A 27,911-nucleotide genomic window follows, 5' to 3' on the forward strand; every position below is an offset into this window, starting at 1 on the left:
CTAATTTAGTCTTTGTTTTTCTTTTTTTTACCCCTCCAGTGGGTCTTTTTGTGGGCTCTAGTGTCCCTTCTATGACAGTGGGCTGACAGGAAACGAGGAAGGAGAGGGGGGAAGACATGCGGCAAATGTCGTCGGGTCCGGGAGTCGAACCCGCGACGGCCGCGTCGAGGACTCAAGGCCTCCAAATATGGGTCGCACTAACCCCGCCCAATTTAGTCTTTTTTTAATTACGTTTTCTGAGTATACGCACTGAACGAAAAAAAAGGTAATTTGCTGAAGAAATAACATTCATAGCAGTAAATAAGACAAAACTGAACAAAAATGATACGTTTTGCATGTAAGATGGAAAAAAAAAACATGCTCCACTCAGATTCTCTCAAGTCACATAGTTTATGCTTGAGCCAATTCAAATTCTGGGAAAACATCTATTAACAACCTTCTGCTATTTGGTTATTAATCAGTTAATCGAAAAACACAAGCAACAGATTAAACTTACACTGTATTGTTAATAAAGCAAAACGGGCTTTTCATTTTTCTTTTAGCTTCAGATGCATCCTTTGCTACAAATGACCAATGTTTGCCTAAAAACATTGTATTTTAGGCAATAAAATATTTATTTTCTGATTTTAAAATTTATTGGATTGTTTATTTGCATTTTTAAAATCTATTTCTAATATTACATAAAATGATTTTTAGTCTTTAAATGAAAAATCTGCACAATGTGACAGTTATGTAATCCGAAAAATTGTCCAAAAAAGAAAAAAAACAGTAGATTAATCTGTTGCTAAAACAGCCCTGTAGTGAACACAGTTTGACCCAAAGAGTTTTAATGGTGATGGACTCCAGATTAGTACGTGATAAAGGAAAAGTTATTCTCAGTTCATCATCACATTTAAACTGTTGTGACCTGAATTCATATCCAGTAAATCTGCTTCTCCAATCACCATATTTAAGCTGATAATTGTTTACATGGTGGAAAATATTTTTCTGTAGCTTCTTGTCTGTAACTATAAGACATGCAGCGGCGCCTGTTACTGGTTGATTGTCCTGCAGCCTAAACAGTTCAAACATTTATCTTTGGAACACAAAAAATGGCTGAGTTAATTATTTTTAGCCAGTTAAATCTTTAACAGCCTTGTTATCATTTATTACAAACTTGTTGAAGTAGCCAATGCTTTTTTTTCTCATAGTTTAACCAGTTTTATCAGTGGTTGGTAATCTGAGAGTAATATACAAGTTTTAAGTGCAAACATTACACAACTAGATGTCTTGATTTAATTTCAATTAACCAATAAAGATGGTTACAAATAATTACCGTGAGTTACTTTTTGTTCTCTATCTTTGTAAATATGGAGTTGTTTATATATATATATATATATATATATATATATATATATATTTATATATATATGGCTCTGCACCCAGGGTGTCATTCCATCAGAGCAGAATCAGAATTTTTTATATTTTTAATCACTAAATATTTGGCTCCAAATTAAATATTTATTTTGCTGACTGAAATTTTAGTTTTAAACTATTTATTTTCCAAACTACACATTTAATTTCCAAATTAAATATTTATCTTCCAAACAGAATATTTAGCTTGCTAGCTAAATGTTTAGTTTGAATGTAAATGGTATAGTTTGAAAAATAAATATTTAGCAAGCAAGAAAAGTTAGAAAAAATTAAATGTATAGTTTGGAAAATATTTAGTTGGCAAAATAATTTGGAGCCAAATATTTATTTAGCAAAATAAACATTTAATGTGGAGAAAAATAGCAAAAATATTTAACTTGAATCTAAATATTTGCTAAATTAATATTTAATTTGGAGCTAAATAGTTAAAATTAGTTTGAAAGCCATTTAGTTCAAACTTGAACATTTAGTTTCAAACTAAATATTTAGCTTCTTAACTAAATATTTAATTTGAAAGTTAAATACTTTAAGTTAAATATTTTATTTTAATTTGACATTAATGAATATAGTAATAACACTGTGAAAATATAACAGAAAAATTAACACACCCACATTTTTTTCTTTATGACAGGCTAAATAAACTAATTATTGCTTTTGTTTTATTTTTGGTTTTTACTCTGTGACTTTACGAACAGCGCTCCATAGGTCTTGACATGTATTGATTTATTTTACTTTAATGGATGAAATTCATATTAAATTCACATGAAAGGCAGTTTGCAACACTTTATTTTGAAGGTTTCGAAAGTAGATTTTGAAACAGAAGCGCGTCGCTCTGCAATACAAACCGCATGATTACGCAACACGAAACCAAACATTAAATTTATTTCTAATGACAGGAAAACATGCATTGAAAATTAGTAAAATGATTAAAATAAAAAGAAATGTGTTATCTTAAACCTGTAAGATTATATTTTTTGCACGCATATTTTTATATATTGAAAGCTTTATTTGCTGAAGTGAGTTGACGTGGAGCCGGACCAGGAAGCAGCTGCTTTACACACACACTCTCTCTCTCACACACACACACACACCCAAGGGAGGAAACTGCAACACGCTTTACGGAAAGGTGAGTAACCGATACCCATGCTGATGGAAACGTTTTCTCGCTTCCCAATTTCTTCAAAAGTTTCGTCTGAGTCAGTTTTTGTTTTTATTCGACGCTGTCGCTTTAAATGAAACAGCTGGGCAGGTATAAGTGGCGCAATGAGCGCCGCTAACAAATGAAAAATATTTAACCTTACAGAAAACAAACGGTCCTCCTTTGAATAATAATAATAAAGACAGTAGGATAGATTAACTCTTTTGTGAAACAAGGGGGGGGAAAATCCAGTTCTTTTGAACTGAGTCAGTTTGTAACAGTCATGGTCATAATTAGTTCTCGGATCAGTTAGACGCGGAAGTGGCTCAAACTGTGTTTGTGTGCTGCAGGTTTATGCTCTGAACACCCTGCAATGTTGAAATGAAGATTGATGAAAAGGTTGTCAACTACTTTGAATCTTGCAACTCACCTGTGGACAAAGAGGGATACCTGTCCAAAAAGGTAAAGGCCAACGTTTGAAGTTTTTCAAAATAAAACACGTTGCATATGTTTTCACGGTTTATAGATGTGACACGTTGCAAAAATACTTCTAATACTGATGTCAAAAAATACAATTTCGCAGTTGTGGTTTTTCTGTTAAATTTAAAATCACACATGAATAAATTTGTTCGTGCCATAAGTCATAAAAAAATAATGGCAGCGACCGTAAAAATGAGATGTATTCATAAGTTAGCCATGATGCTAGCACTCATCTGTCAGGACTTTGACTTCTTATTCAGGTATTGTAGCCACAAATATTTGGGGGAAACTGTAATCTGCGATTTTACAGAACAAATATGAATTCAACATAACTTTTTTTTTTTTTTTTTTACCAGTTATTTGTTAATTCTTACTTTATGTGTGAATTGTGAGACAGTTATTTTTTGTTTTTAAGCATATGCACTGACTGATGGCACCTTTTAAATTTCGTTGTCCTTGTGACAATGACAATAAAGATTTGTCTTATCTTATAAGAGCTGTGAAACTAGAAGCGGCACCTTCCTGCTCTTTGTCGTTTTCGGCAGTAGTAATTTGTCACGTGACTAGTGAAATAACGTGTTTATACCGCTGAAAAACCACCTTATCCTAGAGCAAAAACCTTTTTTTTTTAATCAAAAAATCTTTTGTTTGTTTGTCTTTTTAAAATTGGCATGTTTCCACTAAGACGATTTATTTTTGTAATTTCAATTCTCTGATTAATGGAAACGCAGCTAGTGTCTTCAAATCCCATTTTGACCAATGTTTCAACTTCGTATTTGAGCCCTTTGATCTGTAAATTATTAATAAATTTTAACAGGTGGATTTATTTGACCGGTCAAGCTTCAAGTAGGAACCAACTTCAAAAACATAAAAAACGTTTTATGTTGCATTCCCCATTAAACATTAACCCAAAATAAAACATTATGAAATTTATGCATTGTACATTTTCTGTCTCTTTTTTTAAACCAGACCTTTTTAAAGACATGAAATTGTAAATGTATTCACTTCACAAATACATTTTTAGAGGATGTTTTCTATTGCAGACTACAGAACATTATTAGGAAATCTTATTTATGTAACTTTCTATGAAAATATTAAGTTTAATATTTCCACTCTTCCATCTTATTTACATTTTAATATTTGATATATTCTTTAATCAGGCAACTGGATTTTTTTCTTCACATTTTTATTCCAAATAAACAAAGCAGGCAACCAATTTGTTAAATTTTGTAGACAAACTTTTCAGCCTCTATTTACTTTGGAAACAAGGAAATTTACCGAATCGTTAAGCTAACAGTAACTAGATACAACTCGTCTCCAGCAATGATGTAAAATTATTAGTATCTGTAAAAGTCAGAGAATTTTGGATTGACTCTCAGTTTGTAATTTTAAACATAAAAGTCCTAAAAATATACAAACACTGGTGCTAGAGTATACTCTGCATTTTCTAGACTAAATGGGTTAAACTCCGTTTTTCAAAACAGAGATAAATGCGTCTCTGAAGACACATTGTTCTATCGCCTTCGGGCCTCGAGCTGAATTCAATCTCCAGTTCTCAGTTTTACGTGAGAAATGACTCATAATGAAAAGGAGGGAAGCTGATAGTTTAGTCAGAACATGTGACAATCCTGCAGGAGTCAAACTTTTCATGGCTAAATATGGGAGCGTTAACAAGAAAAATCCTAAGTAAAGATTATTTGTACAACACATTTCAACAAACAAAACAAATGAATGTACTTAACATAACAATTGGCTTCTATGATGTGAATACAAAACCACAAGAAAGCAACAAAAATATTTCCTCCAATTCCATCATTAATTTGATAAAAAATCATCATAAAATACTGGAATGAAGCCTGGACTTGGTCAATGTTCCAGTTATTATTAATTAAAAGCAACTCTTAGCTAATATTTTGCTTTCCCTCCCCCCCTTAAGTTAAAAGGACGCCATGCTAAAGCATTTTTGAAATTAGAAATTTATAAATTTATTTGGCGTGGACAATCCGTAAAAGCCCCAGAACTAGCTAAATGGCTACCCATTGTAACAATTTATTGATCAGTTGTACCACATTGATCAATGAACAATTGGTACAAACAGAAGCAGTTGCAGTTTTCTGGAAGTTTGTTCCAGATTAGAGGAGCCTATAAACTGAATGCTGCTTCTCCGTGTTTGGTTTTGATTCTGGAGATGCAGAGCAGACTTGAACTAGACCTATGAAGGCACTGTATTCATTTCAAATAAAGATAAATCCATGGATGAGTTTTTTAGGATCTTGTTGGGACATTTGTAGTTTAATCCTGGAAATGTTCTTCAGCTGATAGAAGACTGACTTTTTAACTGTCTTTATGTGGCTCTGAAGGTCCAGGTCTGTCACTGCTCCCAGATTTGAGGCCTTTTCAGTAGTTTGTAGCTACAGTGACCAGTGACTGTGTGCTGACTCTACATCGTTCCTGTTTTGATCTATAGATAATAACTTCAGTTTTTAAAATTCACAAGAAGCCAATTTAATTAATACAAAACAGGAAATATATAAGGTTGTGTGTTTTGGTCGAACAACTCTTCCGTATGGCTAATAAACGCTTCAGTAAAGCTTTGTCTAGTCTTGTTTACAATGGTAGACGATGCGTATTTAGATTTGCAGATGGCCACACAAGTTTGATTAATTTAAATATTTCTTATTTGAACGGGACAAAATTGGGAATTTTGCGAAGAGAACGCAGAGTTAGATCGGAAACAGAAATTAAGCCCTGGATTGAATAATGGGAGCTAAACCAAAATAACAATTTACCAAATAGGGAACCTTGGGGAATGCCACAGATCACTGAAACCTTCACATTTGAGTAGTTAGAAGGTTTAAATTGGATTAAATTCAGTTGATGCTGGACCCAGAAATACCAGCCAAAACTATTATGACCCTGATGTTAAGTCATTGTTTTGTGACCTGATTTTAACCCCATTCCACACCTCATGTAATTACAAACCAACACAATATTTTGCAATAAAAATTAAGAAAACATGTGCAACGTATCCTCTTTGCAGACTACAGATTGCTTCAAAGCAGTTGTGTAATTGAGAGATGTGTAATTTGCTCAGTAAAACGCACCATGTGTCACAGGGTGAGATAAAGACTTCGTATCAGAAGCGCTGGTTTGTGCTGAAGGGAAACCTCCTCTTCTACAAGGAGCGCCCGGGGGACAGGGACGTGATAGGAGTCATTGTTCTGGAGGGCTGCACCGTCCAGCTGTGCGAGTCCGAGGAGCAGTTCGCCTTCTCTCTGGTGTGGAGCGAGCCGGGACTCCGGACCTACAAGTTTTCGGCGGAGGACCAGGCGAGCCAGGAGAGCTGGATCAAGGCTCTGCTGTCGGCCAGCCACAGCTACCTGGCCCTGCTGGTGACGGACATGGAGAACAAGTACAGAGGTGAGAGACGAGGGAGAGAGGGCGACCTTTGTTCTGGCTCTGAGTCACCGATTACAGCCTCTACGTCTGTCTGGCTCCAGGCTCACTGTGGTACTGATTATACAGAGTTGGTGTATAATCAAGTACTGATTCATTTAGTTATCGATTGTTCCGACTACTCCTGATAAATGCTGCTGGACGATAAATTGCCCCAAATGTTACTGCAAAATACAATAATTCTGTTGTTTTTAGACAATTTTCAACTACTAAAGTGATAATGCAAGAAACATTCTCAAAGATCAATAAGCTATAAATTAGGGATGCACGATGTATCGGCCAATATTAGTCTTTATTCTTTTAACATATTCGTATCATCCCGATGAATAAAACTGGGCCAATATTAATATCCAATATTTACTTCCATCTTGTTGCTGTTTGTTTTTTTAAAATGTGTCAACAGGGTAGAGAAGTGCAAATAATATCAGTTAATATTGGTTATCAGCCATAGCAGAAATATTGATATCTGCCCAAATTTTCAAATGAACATTTAACACTGGACCTGGAAGATATTTTAAATATCCAAAATGCATGAATAAAAAAGAAGTAACAAATAAATTAATTATGAAGTCTTTAATAAATTTTTCTGGACAATAAATTGTCCTAAATATTATTACGATAACCAATAATAACGATAATGGCATAACAATGCAAGAAAACATTTTCAAAGATTATATCACAATATATCGGCACCAATATTGGTATCGGTCGATATTGGTCTTTTTTTTTTTTTACATATTGGTATTGGCCCAATAAATAAAATATCGAAGATTGATAATTTGATCTATGTATTTATATCTATATATGCTACCTTGATGCTCTTGGGGACCCCCTGGTGGTGTGGGGACCCTAAGCAGTCGGCCCTAATGTGCGTTGGGCCGACTCTGCCTTAGCCATTGTTGTTCTTGTGGCTACAAGCAGATTTTTGACTCATGGTTTTAACTATCGGACTTTTTGGAGCTCCGTTGTACTTCTGTCATATTTCAGTCCATCTTTTTTTCCTTCTCCTCTTTCGTAGATACTTTGCTGTCGCATACCAGCCAACTCCACCGGCCGTTCACGATGCCGAACTTCCACACGTCAGCAGCGAACTTTGTGGAAGCAGGAGTCTCCAACCAAACGCTTCAGCCTTCAAACATTTTGGTGGCCAGAGCGTTTTCCAAGAAATCGTCCAAACTGCAGTCTAAGAAGAACTCGAACCTGCCGCCTGTCAGCACGCCTGCCCTGCCGATGTTGGAGCACTTGGGTTTGTCTTTCGATCCAGAGGAAGATTTCAGTAAAATGCATGAAGACTTTGGAAAGGAGGTGAAGAAGCTGATTGCTGATTGGTCCAAAAGAAGAGGCGGCGATGAACCAACTCCGGAGGAAAGCTTGATAGATCTTGGATAAAGAAATTTTAAGTTCTCGGTTTTTAATCATCGTGTTAAATCATGTTTGCAACATTTCAAACCTTTTATTTCATTAGTAATGGGAAAAGTTTTGTTTAATGTACAGTACAGACAAAAAGTTTGGACACACCTTTCTAATTCAATGGGTTTTCTTTATTTTCATGATTATTTATAAGGCAAGAAATCCCACTTATTAACCTGACAGGGCAGGTTGACCTATGAAGTGAAAACCATTTCAGGTGACTAAATCTTGAAGCTCATCAAGAAAATGCAGAGTGTGTGCAAAGCAGTAATCACAGCAAAAGGTTGCTACTTTGAAGAAACTAGAATATAAGGGCTATTTTCAGTTGTTTTACACTTTTTTGTTTAGTGCATATTTCCACATGTGTTATTCATAGTTTTGATGCCTTCAGTGTGAATCTACAATGTCAATAGTCATGAAAATAAAGGAAACTCATTGAATTAAAAGGTGTGTCCAAACTTTTGGTCTGTACTGTATTTACTTTGTTCTGTTTTTATGTTTTCCTCTCATACATTGTTCAATAAATTATCATCTTTTTACTTTGTTGATCATTAGTATGACGTTTTGCCTTTGTTACATTTTGACATTGTAATCTATAAATTACAATTATGGTTAAAGAATAAATGTGAACATGGATGCAGTATTAATTTTTAAATCAAATTTGAGTTGACTTGGATTTACTGCGATTCACACAGGCTCATAGCCATTAAAACTTTCCGTGACGACTTGTGGAAAACCGCCCACTTCCTGTAGAAATACACAAACTAAAAAACATTTGGCAGATCCAAATTCCTGCCGAGTTTCAAGGTATCAGTTTCAGTCTAATAGATCTTGACTCACTTTTTTTCTTTTAATAGTGAGTTTGGATCACAGATGGAAACTTTAACAAAAATGGGTTTTTTTCAACAGCATAACGATCCCAAAACCACATCAAAACTGGCACTGTATTATAAATAAACAATATAACAATATTGTCATATGAAATGGCAGATATTTTAACAGTTTTAATAAAGTTGAGGGCTACAGTTAAAAGCCAGGAATAAGCTTAAAATTAATTCTACCTAATCTCATTACAAGAGTGGCCAAATTGTGCACGTTATTAGCTGCGTTTCCACATAATCGCGTAATTTGACAGTTCAAAAATAAACACGATTAATGGAAACACGCCAGTTTGGGAGGGGGATCGTTTTTCGATAAAGTTTTGGCGTTAGGATGATCAAAACTGGTTTATTTAGCAAAACTACAACGGAAACACCTTTTTTCCGCATCACACGTGTCACATGATCAGCAACCGGAAGTGACCAGTGGCGCAAACCACGAAGAAGACGAGGACAGGAAGTGGTAGGAGGATGATGGCGTGGTATGTTTAGTATCCACTGTTGCTACAAACAGCATGCTAGGTAAGTTCAACGGTTTTCTTTTATACAAAACTAATTCAACCAGCTTTTACTGTAAACTAAACATGACCACATAACCACGATTTATTCCAATGATTTAGTAATAAACGTTAAAGTGACGTGTGTCGTGATATTCCAACCCAATGAAACTGAATTTAATAACTCACGTTTTACTTTTAGACGCTCTAAAAAATTGTTCCAAGAAGTCATAGATTAGCTATGTTTCCATTTTAGATTAGATCCGGCAACTCTTCACCAAATATTTCAATAAATGTTTAACATTACAAACGACGCTAAATACGTGTGGGGTTTAAAAAAGCAAGCTAATCAGTGAAGAGTGTCAAAATGTTAGTACAGGGTCAAAATGGCTGCAGAAGAGAATGGTGGTGGTGATGGGGGGGGGGGGGGGGGCAGCGCTGCTATTTCAGTCTGTACAGCTGTCTTGTTTTTATGGTGTTTGACTGCTCCCTCTGCCTCTCCTTTCACCTTCAAGACAATATCTGGAGGAGGATAAAAAAAGAAAAAAAAGATTTTAAATAAAGCCCTGTCTCCTGATGAGACCTGGGTCATATGTCATGTGAAAAACATTCAACCTGCAGGAGAGGAGAGGCGCCATCTCAACTTCAAATACATGCCTTGGTTGTATAGTGGACTGATTGATGGGAGTCCATGGAGCTCATATATGGCGTTAGGTGGGTGGGTTACGCTCCTCCTGTCTTAAAACCCCCCGCAGTAACCTAAATTAGTGCATCTCTGATCAGAAAACCACTAAACTAGTTAATAATCTTCATTTTTTGCTTTCCAAATGCTTAAAACCCCCCCACAAAATCTTACCAAGTAATTTATCAAGTGTACCAAATAGATAACAAAACTAATTTATGAGTAACTTTTCAGCGAGATATAAGTTTGTTTTAAATCAACAATTCCTTAATATTGAGAAAAAGTTCTAGTTCCTCTGGTTGATTATTTCCCTTAAAATATGGGAAAAATGTTTTGTTCTAAGTGAAATAATCAGCCAATGGAACTAGTACTGGGTTGTTAGGTAACAAACTGCGCTTTGCTGGTGTTGCTAGGTAACGGGCTGGTGTTGCTAGGTAACGGCAAAGGGCCAGTTCATTGTGAAATAACCTGCCAGTGGAACTAACACTTTTTCCATCATTATTAAGGAATTATTGACATAAAACAAGCAGCTATATCTTGGTGGAAAGTTATTTATAAGTTAGTTTTGTCTTATTTTAAGTGTAGTAAGATATTTGCTCCAGAAACTAGATAAAAGTGATTGGTAGGAAGAGTTTGTTTTTGCAGTGCATTTAACACTGGAAGACATTTTACTTAGGGAAAAATGTATTCTTAAAAGGGAGATACAAGCTCCTATCTCCTGCTGAAAAGTTACTTATGAGTCAGTTTTGTCTGTCTTTAAGTGTAGTAAGATTTTTCACTAGAAACTAGACCAAAAATATTTGGTAAGATTTTGCAGTGAACAGTTGGACTCTGGAGGATTTTTGCATTAACTTAAATTCCAGCTTTTCCTCCCATTTATCACCCATTATTTATATTTACAAAGCGTTTTTCTGCGTCTCCTTCAGGCGTAAAGGCGTGCTTGTGTTTCACATGTGAGGCCTGGTCGTCATGTGTCATCGTTGGAACCCGACCAGCTTCCTCTCGCCAACCGTTTTCAGGTTTCATTACTGTTTATACATCCTAACTGCGATCGCTGATGAGTCGTTGAGGCCCAGGCCTATCACTTATCAAGGTGTTGACTTGGAAATATGTTTACACCAACCGCACGTCGCTGGAGGATAAATTAATAGAAAGCAGAGTTTCAGTTGACCCCATCTGTTTGGGGGTCATTCGAATAAAGCCGGTGGACGTCTGTCTTCTTCTTCCATCGCCACCAACAAACACAAAGATGAACCCGGTCGTTGCTCTGCATCCATTTGGCCTCATTTGTCCGCTGACGACACCAAAGTCAGCCCCGTCTGTTGGCATTGAATTCACCTCATTCCAAGACTTCTCTGGCCTATTTTGGAGCCGCCTGTAAGCCGATCCGCCCAGCCGCCTCCTCACTCCTCCCCTGTTTCTCTTACTCTTTCCTTAGCTCTGCTTCCCTGCCAAACCTGATGATGTAGCTAAAGTTAGCCCCCGTCAAGTTAATATATAAGACCCCAAGGGGCCGATGCATACATGTCAGTCCCATCGGCTTGGTGTACAGGCTTCTCTTCTTGACCAACAACAACCCAACAAACTTTAGAGATGGTGAGTGTTGTTTCTGGAGCTACGGTTTGCATCACAGTTTGGACAACCAAGATTGTTGGAGTCACCCAAAATCAAGCCTCAAAACTTTGGATTTGAACCCTTAATTATGAAGAAGGATAAATGCCTTTTTAGCTGGTTTATCCCAAGATTATAAGACAAACTTTCATTTTAAATTGGATAACCAAGTTTTTAACAACAAAGGGGCAGAGATAAAGGTCTTTTCTTTTCTAGAAATCAACAGTTTGAGATGCTTTTAGATCTAGGGTTAAAGTTAAGTTTTCTTGTCTTATTTGTTGATTATTTTCTGTATCTTTAAGGGTGTAGAAACCTTATGTTTTGTGTGTGTTTTACCTGTTTTTCTCCATCTCTCAGTCACCCAAGAAGGCCAAGAGGAGGCAGCAGCAGGGTGAGGGTGGATCCTCCAACGTGTTCTCCATGTTTGAGCAGAGCCAGATCCAGGAGTACAAGGAGGTATCTTCTTTTAAATCACTGCATCACATGTAATTTTTACTGGTGTGATTTTGGGGAATGTCTCTGTTTCTCTATGATTTGGCCTTGTTTAGTAACAGGAGTGCTTCTGAAAGCCAATGTTGTCCTTCTCAGCAGGACAGGACGGTAAATCTGAGCTTTTCTGGAGTCAGGTGATACCTCCTCTCCTCTGTGTTAGCTCCGTAATTCTCCTTAGAGACACTTTGCTCCATGACTCCACAGGAATGCAGCCCAACAGCTGGTGGAAAGTCCAATTAATCAAAGCTGGAAAGAACGGGATGGGGGAAGTATGAAAACATACAAGTTGAGTCAACATTCAGGGATTACCAAGGTTGTTTCGCCCCTTGAGTCTAGTTTTTATAGCATCAGGGTCGCAGCCTTGATCTTCGACAGAAATGTCTCCTTAAGCATCTCTGGGATTGGAGAATGCGAGGCCAACAGTAGCTTAGCTGGCACCTCCAAAGGTGAAAGAACATTGGTGGCATGGTCAGAAGATTCGGTCACAAGGCAAAAGGATGACAGCTGTAATCAATACCTTGTCCTTAAATGTCGCAAGGGGGCTTGTCTCACATACCAAAGCCTTTTTAACACCTTCGAGAGACAAGTGGACGACCAGCTGCCAAGTCCCGAAAGTTTCCCAATGCCATCTTTGGTTTCAAGGGGGGTGAAACGCCCCGCTATGTGACAAGGGAAGCGGCTAACGGCTCCACATTTACACGTTTGCCTTGGCAGACTAACTCCCACTTACAATCACTATTAACAAGTCTTAAGACAAGGACTTGTGAGAAATGTGAGAATCTTTGTTTTACAGTTTTAGTGTCTTATATCTTGACCTTTTAATCCCAAGCATACTTGCATACACAGCTAGGCCAGTCACGGTAACAAATTTTTGCTGGACGATAAATTGTCCCAGAAGTTTTCAAGTAATTTAATGGTAATGGAAACTAGTGCAAATATCTTAGCATGCTTGAAATAAGACAAAACTTATTTAAAACTAACTTTTCATCAAGATTTAGGAACTTGTTTTATGTCAATAATTCTTTAATATTGATGAAATAGTTCTAATTCCACTGCCGCGTTACCTAGCAACCCCAGCCAAGCCCAGCCCATCACCTAGCAACCCAGTTCTAGTTCCACTGGCAGATTATTTCACTTATAACAAGATATTTTTCCCGTGTTATAAGTGAAATAATCTGCCAGTGGAACTAGAACTTTTTCATCAGTTTTAACGAATTATCAACTTAAAATAAGCTCATATGTCTTGCTGAAAAATGCATTCTTAGTTTTGTCTTAATTCAAGTGTGCTAAAACATTTCCACTAGAAACAAGACAAAAATACTTGGTAAGATTTTGTGTTTTTGAGTTCAGTTAACACTGGAACTTCAAGGCATTTTAAATATCAAAGTAAATAAACAAAACAACAAATAAAACAAATTATGACGTTTCTGCAAACAAAATTATTCTTAGGAAAAAGTCAGTTGTGACAAAAGCACCAAACTGAAAACTTTAGTAATCCAGTTTTTGGTAGAAAGAGATTAATCATGCAAATGGAAATTATTATTGAGCTCGTTTAAATTTAACACGCGATTAATTGTTTGCGACCGGCCTATACACAGCTACATATTTGCAGTTTTTCTTATTATTTAACTTTTGAGCTTTTCGACTCGTGTTTCCTGCAGGCTTTCACAATCATCGACCAGAACAGAGACGGCATCATCAGCAAAGATGACCTCAGGGATGTGTTGGCCACCATGGGCCAGCTGAACGTGAAGAGCGACGAGCTGGAGGCCATGGTGAAGGAGGCCAGCGGCCCCATCAACTTCACTGTCTTCCTCACCATGTTCGGCGAGAAGCTCAAGGGTGTGCTGACAAACACAAACTGTTCACCCAGATGGCAAAACATGAGTGAATCAATGCTGAAATATGTTTAGACACAAATATTGAATCAATGTTGAAGCCTGACATGTTGAGTCAATGTTATGTTTTCAACCGTAACTGATAGCATATCAATGTTGATTCAACCATTAACTAAATTTTGGTCTACATGTACATTTGTGTTAACTTTATATTGAATCAGTGAATACATTGATTAGACGTTGGTATTTCAATCATTAGAATTCGAACACAAAACATTATTCAATTCTATCTTTTCAACAAAAGTTAACTGGCTAGTGTTAGTTATGCCTGATTTTGTGTGTAAATTCCAATGGTTATCTCTATGGCAGCACAAAAACGTGCTGCAGTAACTGCATTTTCCTGAAGGCAGATTTTCACAAGTCGGTATTATTCCAAGTCATTTCTTACCCGTTTTGTATGTGCAAAATGTGTTCGACACAGCGTTCTCTCTCACATCCAATGAGACTTTATCTCACTCATAATTTTTCCTCTTTGGCGTTCACGTTGATTTCTCTGTTGTTTCCCACTAATAACCTTACAGACCTGATGCAGGACTCTGAGAATTTTCTCGCCCGCCGCCTTTGGCTCAGTGTTGGCTGATAAGGCAAAAATGACTCAAAACATGTCTGCGGTTTGTTTGTCCGGGTTTGCTCTGCTTCCGCATGGGGACAGAAGCCGTCGTCATGTCAATTGGGCGATTGTTTGATGGTTGATCCAACATCAATTGTTGACCTAAACCAAAAGTCAACCTTTTTGACCACAATTCAACATTGAGTTAACATCTTTTGCTATCTGAGTAGGCTTTTCTAACTTTTTGTTTGACATTATTTGACGAACTGGGTTTCTGTTGCTGTTAGGTGCTGATCCCGAGGACGTTATCGTGAGCGCTTTCAAGGTCCTGGACCCCGAAGGCACCGGCAGCATCAAGAAGGAATTGTAAGAATATTTCTGTCAAATTTTTATAACACCTCAGAGTTGTTTTCCTCAATACAATGTATTTGTTTCTGTTTCCAGTCTTCAGGAACTCCTGACCACCCAGTGTGACCGGTTCACCAGTGAGGAGGTGAGCTACTTTCACCAACTTTCTTAGCCATTAGCTGCAAAACTTTGTAGCCCATTCACAATTTTTTTTGTGGACCTAACTGCAATTCAACAATGATAAAAATTAATATATTCAACTTTTTATTTTAAATCAGGGTAAAATTGTCACTCGTATGGTTTTCATTCAATGAAAAATGTTAGGTACAACACAAAGCATTTGTCCTATTTCAACCAAACTTTTATAATAAGTAGAAAAAAACGTCTGTCCTGAGACTTTTACTGAGAAGTCTACTGATGTTTTTCTTTGAGTTATTAAAACTCAGCTATACATAGCAAGCATTTTAAAAGAAAGTGACTCAAATCCTGTTTTTATAATTAAGAATATTGGATTTTTACATGAAAAGGAAAACAATTTTTGGAGTAAAATGTTCTAAACTTATGAAAACTGGAGAAAAAGCATGTAGTTTATTTTCCAGTGACAAAAAGACCTGAATAAATACATAATTGATATTTCTTTTACCATTAGTTCCACATGTTGTTGAAAATCTAAGCAAAAAGGAAAGAATGCTAGCTAGCTCTTTTTACTTTTTCATCTTTATATTTCCAAAATGGTTTTGTTTTTTAGCACTTTTGGGCAAAATTATGTCGAGTGAAGAGCCACAAACTAATAACACTACATTTTTCAATGTAATAAGTGAAATAATCTGCCAATGGAACTAGAACTTGGTTGCTAGGTAACGGACTGGACTTGACAAGTGTTGCTAGGTTACGGCCTGGGCTTGGCAGGTGTTGCTAGGTAACAGCAAAGTGGCAGTTGATTGTGGAATATTCCAGTGAAACTAATACTTCATCAGTATTAAGGAATTATTGACTTAAAATAAGCTCCTATATTTTGCTGAAAACTTACTTTTAAGTTTGCCTTAATTCAAGTGTACTAAGATATTTGCACTAGAAACTAGTCAGAAATGATTAGTAAGATTTTGTGGTTTTGCAGAATGCCTGGTGAAATATAAATGTACCAAGTAATTAACCCCTTTTTGACCTACTCAGACTGACCTCTGTGGTCTCCTCTCCCCATTATTAGATGACCAATCTGTGGGCTGCCTTCCCCCCCGATGTGGCTGGCAATGTGGACTACAAGAACATCTGCTACGTCATCACACACGGAGAGGACAAGGAGGAGTAGATCCCTTCTTCTCTTCAGCTCTCTACCTCTACCAACACTCTGCCACCGTACACTCGCTCTGTTTTCTCCAACACCGTGACTTCACTTTCACAAACTCTCTCGTCCAACATTTCCGCTCGCCAAAAGACTTCTCTACTTTGCCCGAGACGCTGTGGACGGGTGCGGTTTGTGAACAACAGGAGAACATGGGATTATTTTCAATAAAAATAATCTTATGACATTGAAACTCTCTCTATCGCTGTCCTTACCTCTTTCTCCTCCCTCCACCATTCACTCTGTTCTGCGTTTTGAGGCCAACAGTGCAAACGTACGGCTAGCATGCAAAAGTTACAGTTTGGTAGTAACTAGTTACATTTAGTGTAGTAACTTTTTTGACAAAATTTATTTTTACTGTACGTTTTACTTTTATTTTAGTCATTTAATTATGAAGTATCTCTACTTCATAATTAAATGAAGTAAGATGTCTGAATTTTCTACCCACTGAATGAAAAACTAACATGTTTTAACCAAAAATTCACCAGACACAGACCTTGCAGTTTTTGTTAGTTTCTTAAGTTTTTTTTTATTGAAAGAATTTTTTTTGTTTTTTATTTTTTGTTACTTATGTGGCTTATTGTCATTTTCCTCCTGAAAATACCAAAATTTCCACTTCATATTTTAGTCCGTCTCATGGTGTAATTTTGATCAGTTACTCAGTACTTGAGTAGAATTTTTACTAAATACTTTTTTACTCTTACTTGAGTAATTTGTTGGATGGCTACTTTTTACTTTAACTTGAGTAAAAATATGTTGAAGTAGTGCTGCTCTTAAGTAAATTTTTTGGGTTCTCTGCCCACCTCTGCTAGCAGCGGTTGGTCAAAATGTCTCTTGGTCAGGGTTAGGCTTCGGTGTTTGCACGGCAGCTAGCTTGAAACAAGCTAGCTGTCTGACCCGGTTGGGTCTGTTGGTCTCAACTTCACAGAGTGCTTAATGGCTTCCTCCCATTTATCTGTAGGAGAGTAAAAGAGTGGCGGTACCGCACTACAATAGCTAGCCTACCCCTCTCTTTTACCAAAAAGAGGAGCTGCAATCAGAAAAAAGAGGGAAGCATTAAACTAGAGAAAGAGATGGTGAAAGATGGTGAGTTGGGGAAGAAAATGAACAGTTAAAAGGAAAAAGAGAAATAAATCTTTTGTTTTTGACTCGTTGTCCTCCATGTCACTCCTGTTTCGCTCCTGTTGTGATTGTGATCTGTCTGCACTGTAAAAAAAGAAAGAAGTACAAATAAAATCCGCTCTCTTTCGTACGACACTTCCACTGAGTCTGCTGGTTTGAACAAGTTTCATATTGCTCCATGATTTTTCAACTATTTATCAGTGTGGGGCATTAAAAGTGTACAAATGTGGTGAAACATGTTGATACCCCTCTGCAGAGCTGGGTAGTAACTAGTTACATTTACTCAATTACATTTACTTAAGTAACTTTTTGAAAAAATTAGTAAAATCCCTGAATTTTCTGCCCACTGAATTAAGATCAAACATGTTTTAACCAAAAAATGAACCAGACACAGACACACACCTGCAGTTTTTGTTAAAGTTAATAAGTTTTATATTGAAAGAAACTAATTTGGAAACATTTTCACTGCTATTGTTAATTTTTGTTACTTATGAATTATTGTAATTTTTGTCCTTAAATTGCCAAAATTTTCTACTAAACTTTATATTTTTTGTCTGTTTGATGATGTTATTGTTAAATATTAAATGATTGATAATGTGATAAGTTATTCAGCACTTGAGTAGACTTTTTACCAAATACTTTTTTACTCTTACCTGAGTCATTTCTTGGACGGATACTTTTTACTTGAGTAAAAATATGTTCAAGAAGTAGTACTCATACTCAAGTACAATTATTTGGTACCACAATATCTGATTTTGTTTGGCTAATTATCAGTACATTTCTATTTATTACTACTTTTCTCAGTTATTTCAGAAATTGTGGGTTTTTTGATTATTAACAGAGGGGATATTGACACTTTTAAAAAAGTTTGTTTAATTTTGAGACCCTCCACTTCCTCCAGATGGGCTTCGGTGCTTGAGTTAATTCCTTCCAAGTCTTCAAGTGAGCACAACTAAACCAGAAATAAATGTGACGACACATAAATCCATCAAATCACAGGTTCGACATGTTTGTGCTCTGAGGACCGGCATTCATTACATTCTGTTCAAGACACAAGACCCTCGAGGTTTTGTCTCTCATTCTCCAGGGTTGTTTCGCTCGGTTTAGTAGAGCAGGGGTGTACAAACGTTTTGTCACGTGGGCCAAAAAATAACAACCCCAACCTAAAATCAAGTAAATAAAGAAGTCTGATTTTATTTATTTATTTTCAAAATGAATATTTACTTTAGATCCAAAACTTGACATAGATTTATATGATGGTGTATTAGGCCATTGTAGATATAATTTTTTTTTAACTTAAATAAAAAAAGTAGTAAATTTCCACCAAAAAGGTTAGAAATTGAGATTAATCTGAAGAATTTTCTAGAAAAATTTGTGACTTGGAATTTTTCTAATTTTTTTTTTTACATTTGAATCATTAAAATTTCTAAGTTTATTGTGGAAATTTTGAGTTTCTTGGTGGAAACTTGCAGCTTTTCTAAAAAGATAACCTACAACTAGTCTATTGGATTTTGCACCTGTGCTATAATAAAAGAAAGACAAATTTGTAACAATTTTGAATTGCAATTGGGAGCCACATAGAATCAGTCCATGGCCCACACATGGCCCCTGTGCCACACTTTGAGACCACTGCTGTAGGGAACATGACTGTAATGCACATTATAAACTGAAAAGCCTAAAACCTGAACAGCTGTGTAGATTTTAGCTCTTCAGAAGATATTTTTACTGAATGTGTAACTGGGTTTTATTTTAACAAGATGTGAAGTTCGTCAAAATTTGTCAGTTTGTTCTTTGATTTTGTTTTGTTCAGTTGTTTCTCCAGACACTAATTCTGTTACGCTGCTCTTGACGGTTGGTGGTTACCATGGTAACCTGTAACTGACAGCCCCGCCCCCTTTTTCTGTTGCAGTTGGTAACTGTGGTATTTGTTAGGATCAGCTCTGTTTTCTTTACAAATGTTATATTTTAACATATATTTTAGACAAATTTAATCTTACACAGTGTTTCATTAGCGATTTTGCTATGTTTCGTATATGTCATTATTAATGTTGTGCATTTTATATGTGTTTAATTTACAATTGTTAGCCGCTGCTAGCTGTTGCTAGCTGCTCATTGGGAGATACTGCTCTGTAGTTTATTATATTTTACTTAATGTATAGGGGCAGAAGCTGCTGGTCTGATGTTAATTACCAACTTTATTTCTTCTTTTGTTAGAATGAATGGGGTGTACGTGATTGTGTCTGTTGTGAATTCAACCTACTGGACCTGAGACGAACATAGAAAGATTAAAAATGCACATTCTTAGAAATTAATACACATTCAAATTCTGCAAAATGCGGAATCAACTAACAGACCTTCGCTGAACACCAAGCTCACACTCTGATAACAAAAATAGAGCAGAGGAAGACCATTGTCGGGTAGCTGTTTCCTCAATTCTTATAGTAACTTAAGACAGTTACCAGAAGATGACTTGTGAAAAACCTGCTGCCCTTTTGGACCTCAGTCCATTTTATAAATATCCAACAGTCTAAATTGATGGTGAGCAGAGGAGAGTAGAGTACCCAAAACATTTACTGAACTAAGAGCAGCACTACTTCAACATTTTTTTACTCAAGTAAAAGTAAAAAGTAGCCATCCAAGAAATTACTCAAGCAAGAGTGAAAAAGTATTTGGTAAAAAGATTTCTCCAGTACAGAGTAACTGATCAAAACGTAAGCAGACAGACCAAAATATAAAGTTACATGGAAATGTTGCCATTTTAAGGACGATAATGACAATAATTCATATACGTAAAAAATAAAATCAGACAAAATAAGTATTATTACTAATAACAATGATAATATAGCTATTGTTAATAATAAAAAATAGTTATTAATAAAATAATATAATTATTAGTAATAATAATGACTAATGATCAGATTCCCCAAATTAGAAGTAATAATTATATAACAATAATAATAACTGGCATTATTATCATTTTCTAGTTATTAGTATTAATTATATTATTACAACTACTACTACTACTAATAATAATAATAATAACTACTACTACTACAATAATATTGATGTAATAAACGTGAATAAATGTAATAATAAATGTTCTGTTACAGGATGCTGTGACAAAAATCCTTGCTTTAAAATAAAGCAGAAGTTACCCCATTTTATGGCGCAAACAATGAATTTATTTTAAAAAGTAACTTAATAACATTTTCTTTTTTTCTCATTTTAGTTGTATATCGATTTAATCTACTGTTATCAATAAACTCAGCGGGTTGTCATGAATAAATTAAGCAACTTTAATAAAGAGCTACTTTTATTTTGAAGCTGTAACCGGAAGTTGTGTAGCTTGCTGCTCTTATTCAGAAGACAGGACGGAAACGCTGCATTGAATCCGTGCTGCTGTTTATCGGGTTCAACCCCTCCGACTCGGAATGAGCCAGCGTTGACGTCCGGCGCCGGGCCCGTTTAGCCGCCGTCACCCCGCCGTGCCTTCGTGATCCTGGCGGGCCCGAACCACCCGCCATGGCCTCGGCGTTCCCCCGCTGCACATCTGTCAGACTCCCCATGTCTGTCGCCGTCATCCTCCTGCTGATGTCGGTGACCGCTGTGCAGTCCTCCCAAGGGGACAAGGAGCCGGTGTACCGGGACTGCGTGAAGCTGTGTGTCCGGACGAACTGCACCGGAGCCCGGCTGCTGGGTTTCGAGTCCAGCCAGCCGCACTACATGGCGCTGACAGGTGAGCTGTTGCTGGCAGGTGATGGAGAAGCTAGCTTAGCTTGTTAGCTTTCTAACATTCAGCACCATTATAACTACGAGTTAACATTTTATAAACTAGTTCAAGTTGGTTTTTATTAATTCCTCACTTGTTTTGTTAGTTTAATCCTTTTCATTTTCCCTAAAGTCCTTCAGGTAATATCTAGCAGGTTCGAACTACAAAACGTGACAAACTTGTTTTTCTGGTACAGAAACACTGTTCAGCTACTGTGTTCCTTGACCGATTTTAAGCAGATTTCCACAGGATTTATCATCATTTTCTTAAAATTTGATGTGATTATTTTTTTAAACTGTATGAGTTTGGTTAAATATTTTGGGAATCATCATACAAGATACCTAAAATACTCCAAAGCCTCTCAAAATAAAAATAATGAAATAATTAACGGAGGTGGGCTGAGTACCCAAAAATTGTACTCAGGTAAAAGTAGCACTACTTCATAATAAAATTACTCAAGCAAAAAAAGTACAGTGTAGTAAAAATACACTTAAAAGAATTTTTTTTCTCAAAAACGTTACTCAAGTAAATGTAATTGAGTAAATGTGACTAGTTACAACCCAAATCTGATAACTAATAACTAAGAAAACAAAAGAAATAATTCCCAACTCTAGCTGAGTTAAATTAGCAAAATATAGGTTTATTTACGGCGTGGAAAATTAGGGCAAAGTTAGGAATAAAAGTAGTAATCATATTGAGAAAAATACAAAAAAGGGTTAAATTAATAATTGTTTAAAACATGTATTAAATGTATCTAGGCAGGGGCCACAATGAGATGCCTTTCATTGTGTTTAGACAAAAAAAATTAATCTATTAAAATTTTTAAAGCGTTTAGAATTAATTTCAAAAGGCTGCAGAATGTACATTTAAAAAAAAGGAAATTAATTGATTAATTGTCAGAATAATGCACTTCATTGTCTTCTCTGCGCCGCAGGTTGGACGTGTCGGGACGACTGTAGATACCAGTGCATGTGGACCACTGTTGGCCTTTACCAGGCTGAAGGATACAGAGTCCCACAGTTCCACGGAAAGGTTTGTCTTAACACTGCAAAAAAACCCTGTAAATATTAGAGTATTTTTGGACTAGTTTCTTCTGTAAACATCTAGGAAAACTTGAAATAACACAAAATTAATATTCAGGTAACTTTTCATCAAGATGGGGAGTTTGTTTTAAGGCAGTAATTATATTATTATATATTATATATTGACTAAAAAATAACTAGTTCCACTGGCAGATAATTTTACTACTAAGACATTTTCCCTTGTTCTTCTATGTGAAACAGTCTGCCAGTGGAACTAGTACTTGGTTGCTAGGTAACAGGATGGCCTTGGCAGGTGTTGCTAGGTAACGGCGAAATGCCAGTTGATTATGAAATAATTTTCCAGTGGAACTAGAACTTTTTCAGCAATATTAAGGAATTATTCACTTAAAACAAGCTGCTCTGTCTTGATGAAAAGTTACCTTTACGTTAGTTTTGTCTTATTTCAAGTTTTCAAAGATATTTACTCTTGAAAGTTGATCAAAAGTACTTGGTAATATTTGTATTTTTTTGTAGTGAATCGTCTTAGATCTGAAATTACTGAGGACTTCTAACCAAAAAATCCTTCTGGATCATCATTGATATTATAAAACATGGAGTCAGATTTAAGATTTTTTGTCTTGCAGTGGCCGTTTGTGCGCATCTTGTGCTTCGAGGAACCTGCGTCTGCGCTGGCGTCTCTGCTGAACGGCTTGGCCTGCCTGCTGATGATGCTGCGCTACCGGAGCACGGTGCCACGCCAGAGCCCCATGTACCACACCATCAACGCCTTCTCTCTGGTGAGAGCCGGGAAAACTACAGATTGGGCTGGGCGGTAAAATGGTTTGATCCATTTATCACATTTTTAGTTTTTGAAGATTTAATTTCTGGAAAATATGGATTTTATGTGTTACACCAACACAAAGTAGAGGATTATTGTGAAATGGAAAGAAAAAATATTTTTTACACATAAAACAGAAATATTTTATAAATTAATAGATTTTTTGAAAAATCAGATTTTTTTGATTTTTTTACCAATTGACTCTTTGTCACCATGGCGGCCATCTTGTTTTACAACTGTGTTTTACAGCTTCTATTACTTCTTAATATTACAAGAATGCAGTCATAGTAATGCTGTAATAAAGTTTTGTAACAATAAAGTCCAAATCCTTAAAGCGTCAATATTACCAGAATAAAGTGGTTATATTTGGTGAATGAAGTAATAATTTTATCAGAACTTCTACACAAAAAATAACAGTAAATAAAATGAAGAATGTTGAACATTTTGTGAAGTTATTGTTTGGTTTCGGTCTTACAAAAAAGGCAATTCTTCAAATTTGAGTAACTGAGTCTGTTTTGAAGGGAGAATCACAAACTGAGCTGCTCATGTTAAATCTTAATAACGAAGTTTTTTCATTAAAACAACTTTCTTGTAGTTTTCTGGTAAAATCGCATCTTTACTCTGCTAATATCATGCCTATATTCTCATAATTAAACAAATATTCTCGCAGGCCATTGTATGTACAACTCACAGAAGGGATGATTGAAATAAAAGAGTCTTTTTGAAAATATTTCCAATTTATTATTTTAGAAAATAAATCAATAAAAAGTATAACGTGTATCTGGCATTAAAGAACAGATTAAATTTCTTCATTTTCTTTTGTTTTGTTGTTCAGGTGTCACTGAATGCTTGGTTGTGGTCTACAGTGTTTCACACCCGGGACACATTTCTCACGGAGGTAATGCTTGAAATCATACATTGAAATGTTAAAACACGGATATAAAACTTGTGTCGTTAAAGGATTTATCTGGAGCAATCCGTAAAAAATATTCTGTTTAACTGCTAAGCTAATCAATAATACCCTAATATCTTCACTGGCACATTGTTGAGGTCTTTCCTGTTTGTTTTTCAGTAAAGTGCAGATCTTGATATTAGTTTACCTCGTCTGAAAATTATTGTTACTAATTTAAAATCATCTTCTATTTCAGAAAATGGACTATTTCTGTGCAACAGCAGTGATTCTTTACTCCATCTACCTGTGCTGCGTCAGGTGAGCCGATGGTTTAATTCTGCAGGAAGTCCTTGAAATTGCTTGAATTTCAATATTAGGTGTTTTCAAGGTTTGGAAAGTTTTTGTATAAAGTCTTTGGAAGTCTTAAATATTCAAACTGCACAGTTTTGTAATAAAGCGCAGTCCAGCATTTGATTAAAAGTGTAAATTTGAAAAATTTGACATACAGTTGAAGTTAGATATCTTTGTACACCCGATTAAAAAAAACACAACCAAATTTTGTTTTCTAATTCCCTGAAGTTAAATTACGCTGAACTTCTCTTATTTTAGGTTAGTTAGAATAAATTTATATATGCTAAATACCAGAAATCTTGGCAAGAATTTTTTTAGAGATTTTATTCTTAACTTTCTTTGTACGTTAACACGATTTGTTTGGATTGTTTCAGTGTAATTAGTTTTTATTATTTCTAATGGCTCAAAGACTTATTTATCTATGTAATTGAAGTAAAAGTTAGCTTGTATTTTATGTGTTCAACAAATGAAATTGGAGTATTTTTTTGTTAATTTTGTCTTTAGTTCTCGGACCAGACAATTGGGTTTGAGAGACATTTCAAACCATAAAATGTAGTTTTTTCTTTAGTTTACACAGGAATGTAAAATCCAGTCTATAACAAGACATTATTAACAACAGCAATAAATTATATTTTATATTTATTAGTTTAAAAAAAAATTATATTTAACTCCAAAGTACCTTGAAAAGTGCTTGAATTTTACTGTCATTAACCCAGCCTGAACTAGAATGAAACTATTGTAAGATCTTTTATTACAATATATCTGCTGTTAATATTATCTCAGTTCTTACTGTATATTTGCTCACATTGCAACGTTCTCCCTCCTGTCCAGGACTTTGGGTTTGAGGCGGCCGGGTGTGTCCAGCATGGTGGGCGCTCTGCTCATCCTGGCCTTCACCTCCCACGTCTCCTACCTGACGTTCATCAGATTTGACTACGGATACAACATGGCCGCCAACGTGTCCATCGGTACAACACACACCCAATGAATCAGGTTTCCATTGAGAGTTTCATGAGGTGGTTCCGGTTGTTCTATTGTTGGTTGGATTTTTTCCATATTTTATGGTTTTATAAAGGGTTTGTTAGGATTTTGTGAGATAGACCAACACAAATTGGATTTAAGTTGGGAGGACAATTATGGTTTTAAAATTAAAAAAAGAAAATCTCAGATTTTTTTTTGCATACCAAATTTACAATGGTGTATCAGGGTTATTATAGGTAGAAATAAAGGAGTTAATTTCTGCCAAAAAATGTAACAATTTTCTTGAGGGAACAAGGAAATTTCAGAGCTTCAAAAATTTGAAAAAAGTCAAAAATGTTTGACTTTTGGAAATGTTCTGAGTTTGAAAAGTTGAAAGTTTCCTACTTTTGAAGGTTTTTTTTTTCTTTTCGAGTTTAATCTCAAAATTTCCGATTATTTTATTATTTTCCGATTATTATTTCGACTTTTGTAGTTTTTGCTTTAAATATCTAACTAGTAACGTGACCTTTCCTGTTTTATCCCCTCCTTACTCCACGTCCACGTCACTGTTTTTATTTTTTAGCAGTTATGAGGCAAAGTGGCGTAACATTAAACTGCAGCTGTGCCAGTTACTCAACAGGTCGTTGCTAGGTAACCAAAGAATCAGTTGAGTTGCTAGGTAACCGAAGCTTAAGCTAGGTTGATTCTACCAACCAAGCTCAGCTGGCCGGAGTTTTGATTATATTTCATATAATAAATATTGAATATTCTATCAGATGTATTATCTATTGATATTGATCATGTGTCTATTGTGATACTATGTTGTTGTTTATTGATTGATTGAAGAATGGATGTAGCGCAGCAGCATTTTGTGTGGTTGTTCTGTCTCTGCAGGCATGGTGAACATGCTGTGGTGGTTCTGTTGGTGCTGGCAGAACCGGCGGACTCTCCCCTACTGGTGGAAGTGTGGCCTGGTGGTTCTGCTGCTTCATGGCCTGGCCCTGCTGGAGCTGCTGGACTTCCCGCCGCTGCTCTGGATCCTAGACGCCCACGCTGTGTGGCACCTCAGCACCATCCCAGTGCACTTCCTTTTCTACAGGTTGGTTTCTAGAGCTTCATAGGAAAGTTTGGGCTCAATTTCTTTTAAAATTGTTGACCTTCTGACAGCATATTCTCTTTAAAAATGATAATATATGAACATATAACTCTAGAATTACTACACCATCTTTACCGCAACTGTTCCAAAACTAGCAAAAAGCTCAAAATGATAATAAATGACATTTACTTCAGTAAGTTTTGGGAAAAAATTTACTTTTTACTTTTACTTGAGTAATTTTATAATGAAGTATTGATACTGTTACTTGAGTAAGATTCCTGGATACTCTACGCACTTTGAGTAACTTCACTGAATGTGAAACAAATTTGTTTTAACCAAAAATTCACCAGACACACAGTTTCTGTTGAAGTTTAATAATGAAAGAAATTAATTTGGGATAAATGTTTCTTTTGCCTAATTTTTTGTTATTTTGTTATTTATATCAATTATTTTCATTTTGAACTTTAAAATACCAAAATTTGGGTCCATTGGATAATTTTTAAATAATAAATGATTGATCTTTTGATCAGTTACTCAATACTAGAATAGACTTTCTACCAAACTTATTAACTACCAAAAAGTTATTAAGTTAAGTAATGATTTATTAGTTGAATTTATTATTTTAATTAAATTAGCACACATTTATTTAACAACTTATTTGTTAAATTTTGTCACATTTGTGACTCCATAACTTGGAACCAACAATATTTGAATGTCAAGATTTATATGAATATTAGTTGAAATCAAAATTCTAATTATTACCTGATTTTGGTTTTGTTTCTCCCCCAGTTTCCTGATAGATGACAGCCTCTATTTACTGAACACAGAGAAGTTGGGGGTTAAAGTTGAGTAGGAGGAGCGGCGCGCCTCTTCATCGCTCACAGAAGCCGCTCCGCCTCCCAGATGACGCCGCTCACCACACCTCTGACTCGCATCAAAGTACACTTTGTTTACATATTCTTTATTTAACTTCCATATTTGTTTTACTTTGCCTTGCACTGTCGTGTGTGCTACAGTCTTATCACAACTGAACATTTTGAGACACGTTCAAGGGGGGAAGTACTTGAAAAGAGGAAGAAATGCCTGAAATGAATGAATGAAATAAATCCCTTCACCTCTGAGAGAGAAATCTGCAGCAGCGGCGACCAAAATTGGCGGCAGGTTGGTTTTGTCAGCGCAGTGCCTGAAACGGGCCGCTGGACTCAGAGCGGTTCCCTCATATGGAGCCGCTGACTGTTCTGTTCTGGAAAGGCGGGGAAGCCCATTCCAGCTGACAGCTTTTTTTTTTTCTCACTGTCACACCTTTACTTTTGTGCCTCTCTTGTTTCCATAGCTGCTTTTGTTTGCTCTTGTTTCTGTTTTTATCATCGGCCTTGTTTGATTTTGATCAGTGTTTCGCTCAGTTTTGCCTTTATTTTGATCTTTTTTATTATTTTTTTCTGTGGGATATATTGTCATTCACCTGGACTGCCTTTTAGAGTGAGAAAAGATTGATGTGGGAGAACGCAAAGCAAGGAAAGTTGCTGTGACTTTGTCCAAATTCTGTGGTTTAGATGGTGTGAGTGAAATTCAGTGCTCCAATGCTTATTTTCTGATTTATTATTTTATGTTTTTCTAAACTAAATCTTACCAAGCATTTCTAGTGCAAATATCTTAGTAGACTTAA

The 27,911-nt window shown here is 35.9% G+C and overlaps 3 protein-coding genes across 4 annotated transcripts; all 3 read left to right on the plus strand.

The window, feature by feature from the left end:
- The first annotated feature begins 2,429 nt into the window (after positions 1–2,429).
- LOC102216990 (sesquipedalian-1-like) lies at positions 2,430–7,997 on the plus strand. Of its 2 annotated transcripts, none has more exons than XM_014475679.2 (4): positions 2,430–2,539; positions 2,902–3,013; positions 6,148–6,451; positions 7,506–7,997. In XM_014475679.2, exons 2-4 carry the CDS (start codon positions 2,933–2,935, stop codon positions 7,874–7,876), a joined length of 756 nt encoding a protein of 251 aa, XP_014331165.2. In that variant the 5' UTR covers positions 2,430–2,539; positions 2,902–2,932; the 3' UTR covers positions 7,877–7,997. The 2 variants fall into 2 exon arrangements, with proteins under 2 accessions (XP_014331165.2, XP_023197300.1); XM_023341532.1 differs by lacking the exon at positions 2,430–2,539 and adding an exon at positions 2,546–2,662.
- A 3,447-nt stretch (positions 7,998–11,444) lies between these two features.
- LOC102228744 (myosin regulatory light chain 2, skeletal muscle isoform) lies at positions 11,445–17,452 on the plus strand. Its single transcript, XM_005810601.2, has 6 exons — positions 11,445–11,550; positions 11,923–12,021; positions 13,719–13,899; positions 14,793–14,871; positions 14,950–14,998; positions 16,061–17,452. The coding sequence occupies exons 1-6, from the start codon at positions 11,548–11,550 to the stop codon at positions 16,160–16,162; spliced, it is 513 nt and encodes a 170-aa protein (XP_005810658.2). The 5' UTR covers positions 11,445–11,547; the 3' UTR covers positions 16,163–17,452.
- Positions 17,453–20,666: 3,214 nt separating this feature from the next.
- Positions 20,667–27,905, plus strand: pgap3 (post-GPI attachment to proteins 3). The gene is made up of 8 exons (XM_005810600.2): positions 20,667–21,053; positions 22,021–22,118; positions 22,753–22,905; positions 23,782–23,844; positions 24,095–24,156; positions 25,021–25,157; positions 26,044–26,248; positions 27,035–27,905. Exons 1-8 carry the CDS (start codon positions 20,840–20,842, stop codon positions 27,096–27,098), a joined length of 996 nt encoding a protein of 331 aa, XP_005810657.2. The 5' UTR covers positions 20,667–20,839; the 3' UTR covers positions 27,099–27,905.
- The last annotated feature ends 6 nt before the right edge of the window (positions 27,906–27,911 follow it).

The sequence above is a fragment of the Xiphophorus maculatus genome, chromosome 10 (genome assembly GCF_002775205.1).
Source record: "Xiphophorus maculatus strain JP 163 A chromosome 10, X_maculatus-5.0-male, whole genome shotgun sequence".
NCBI lineage: Eukaryota > Metazoa > Chordata > Actinopteri > Cyprinodontiformes > Poeciliidae > Xiphophorus > Xiphophorus maculatus.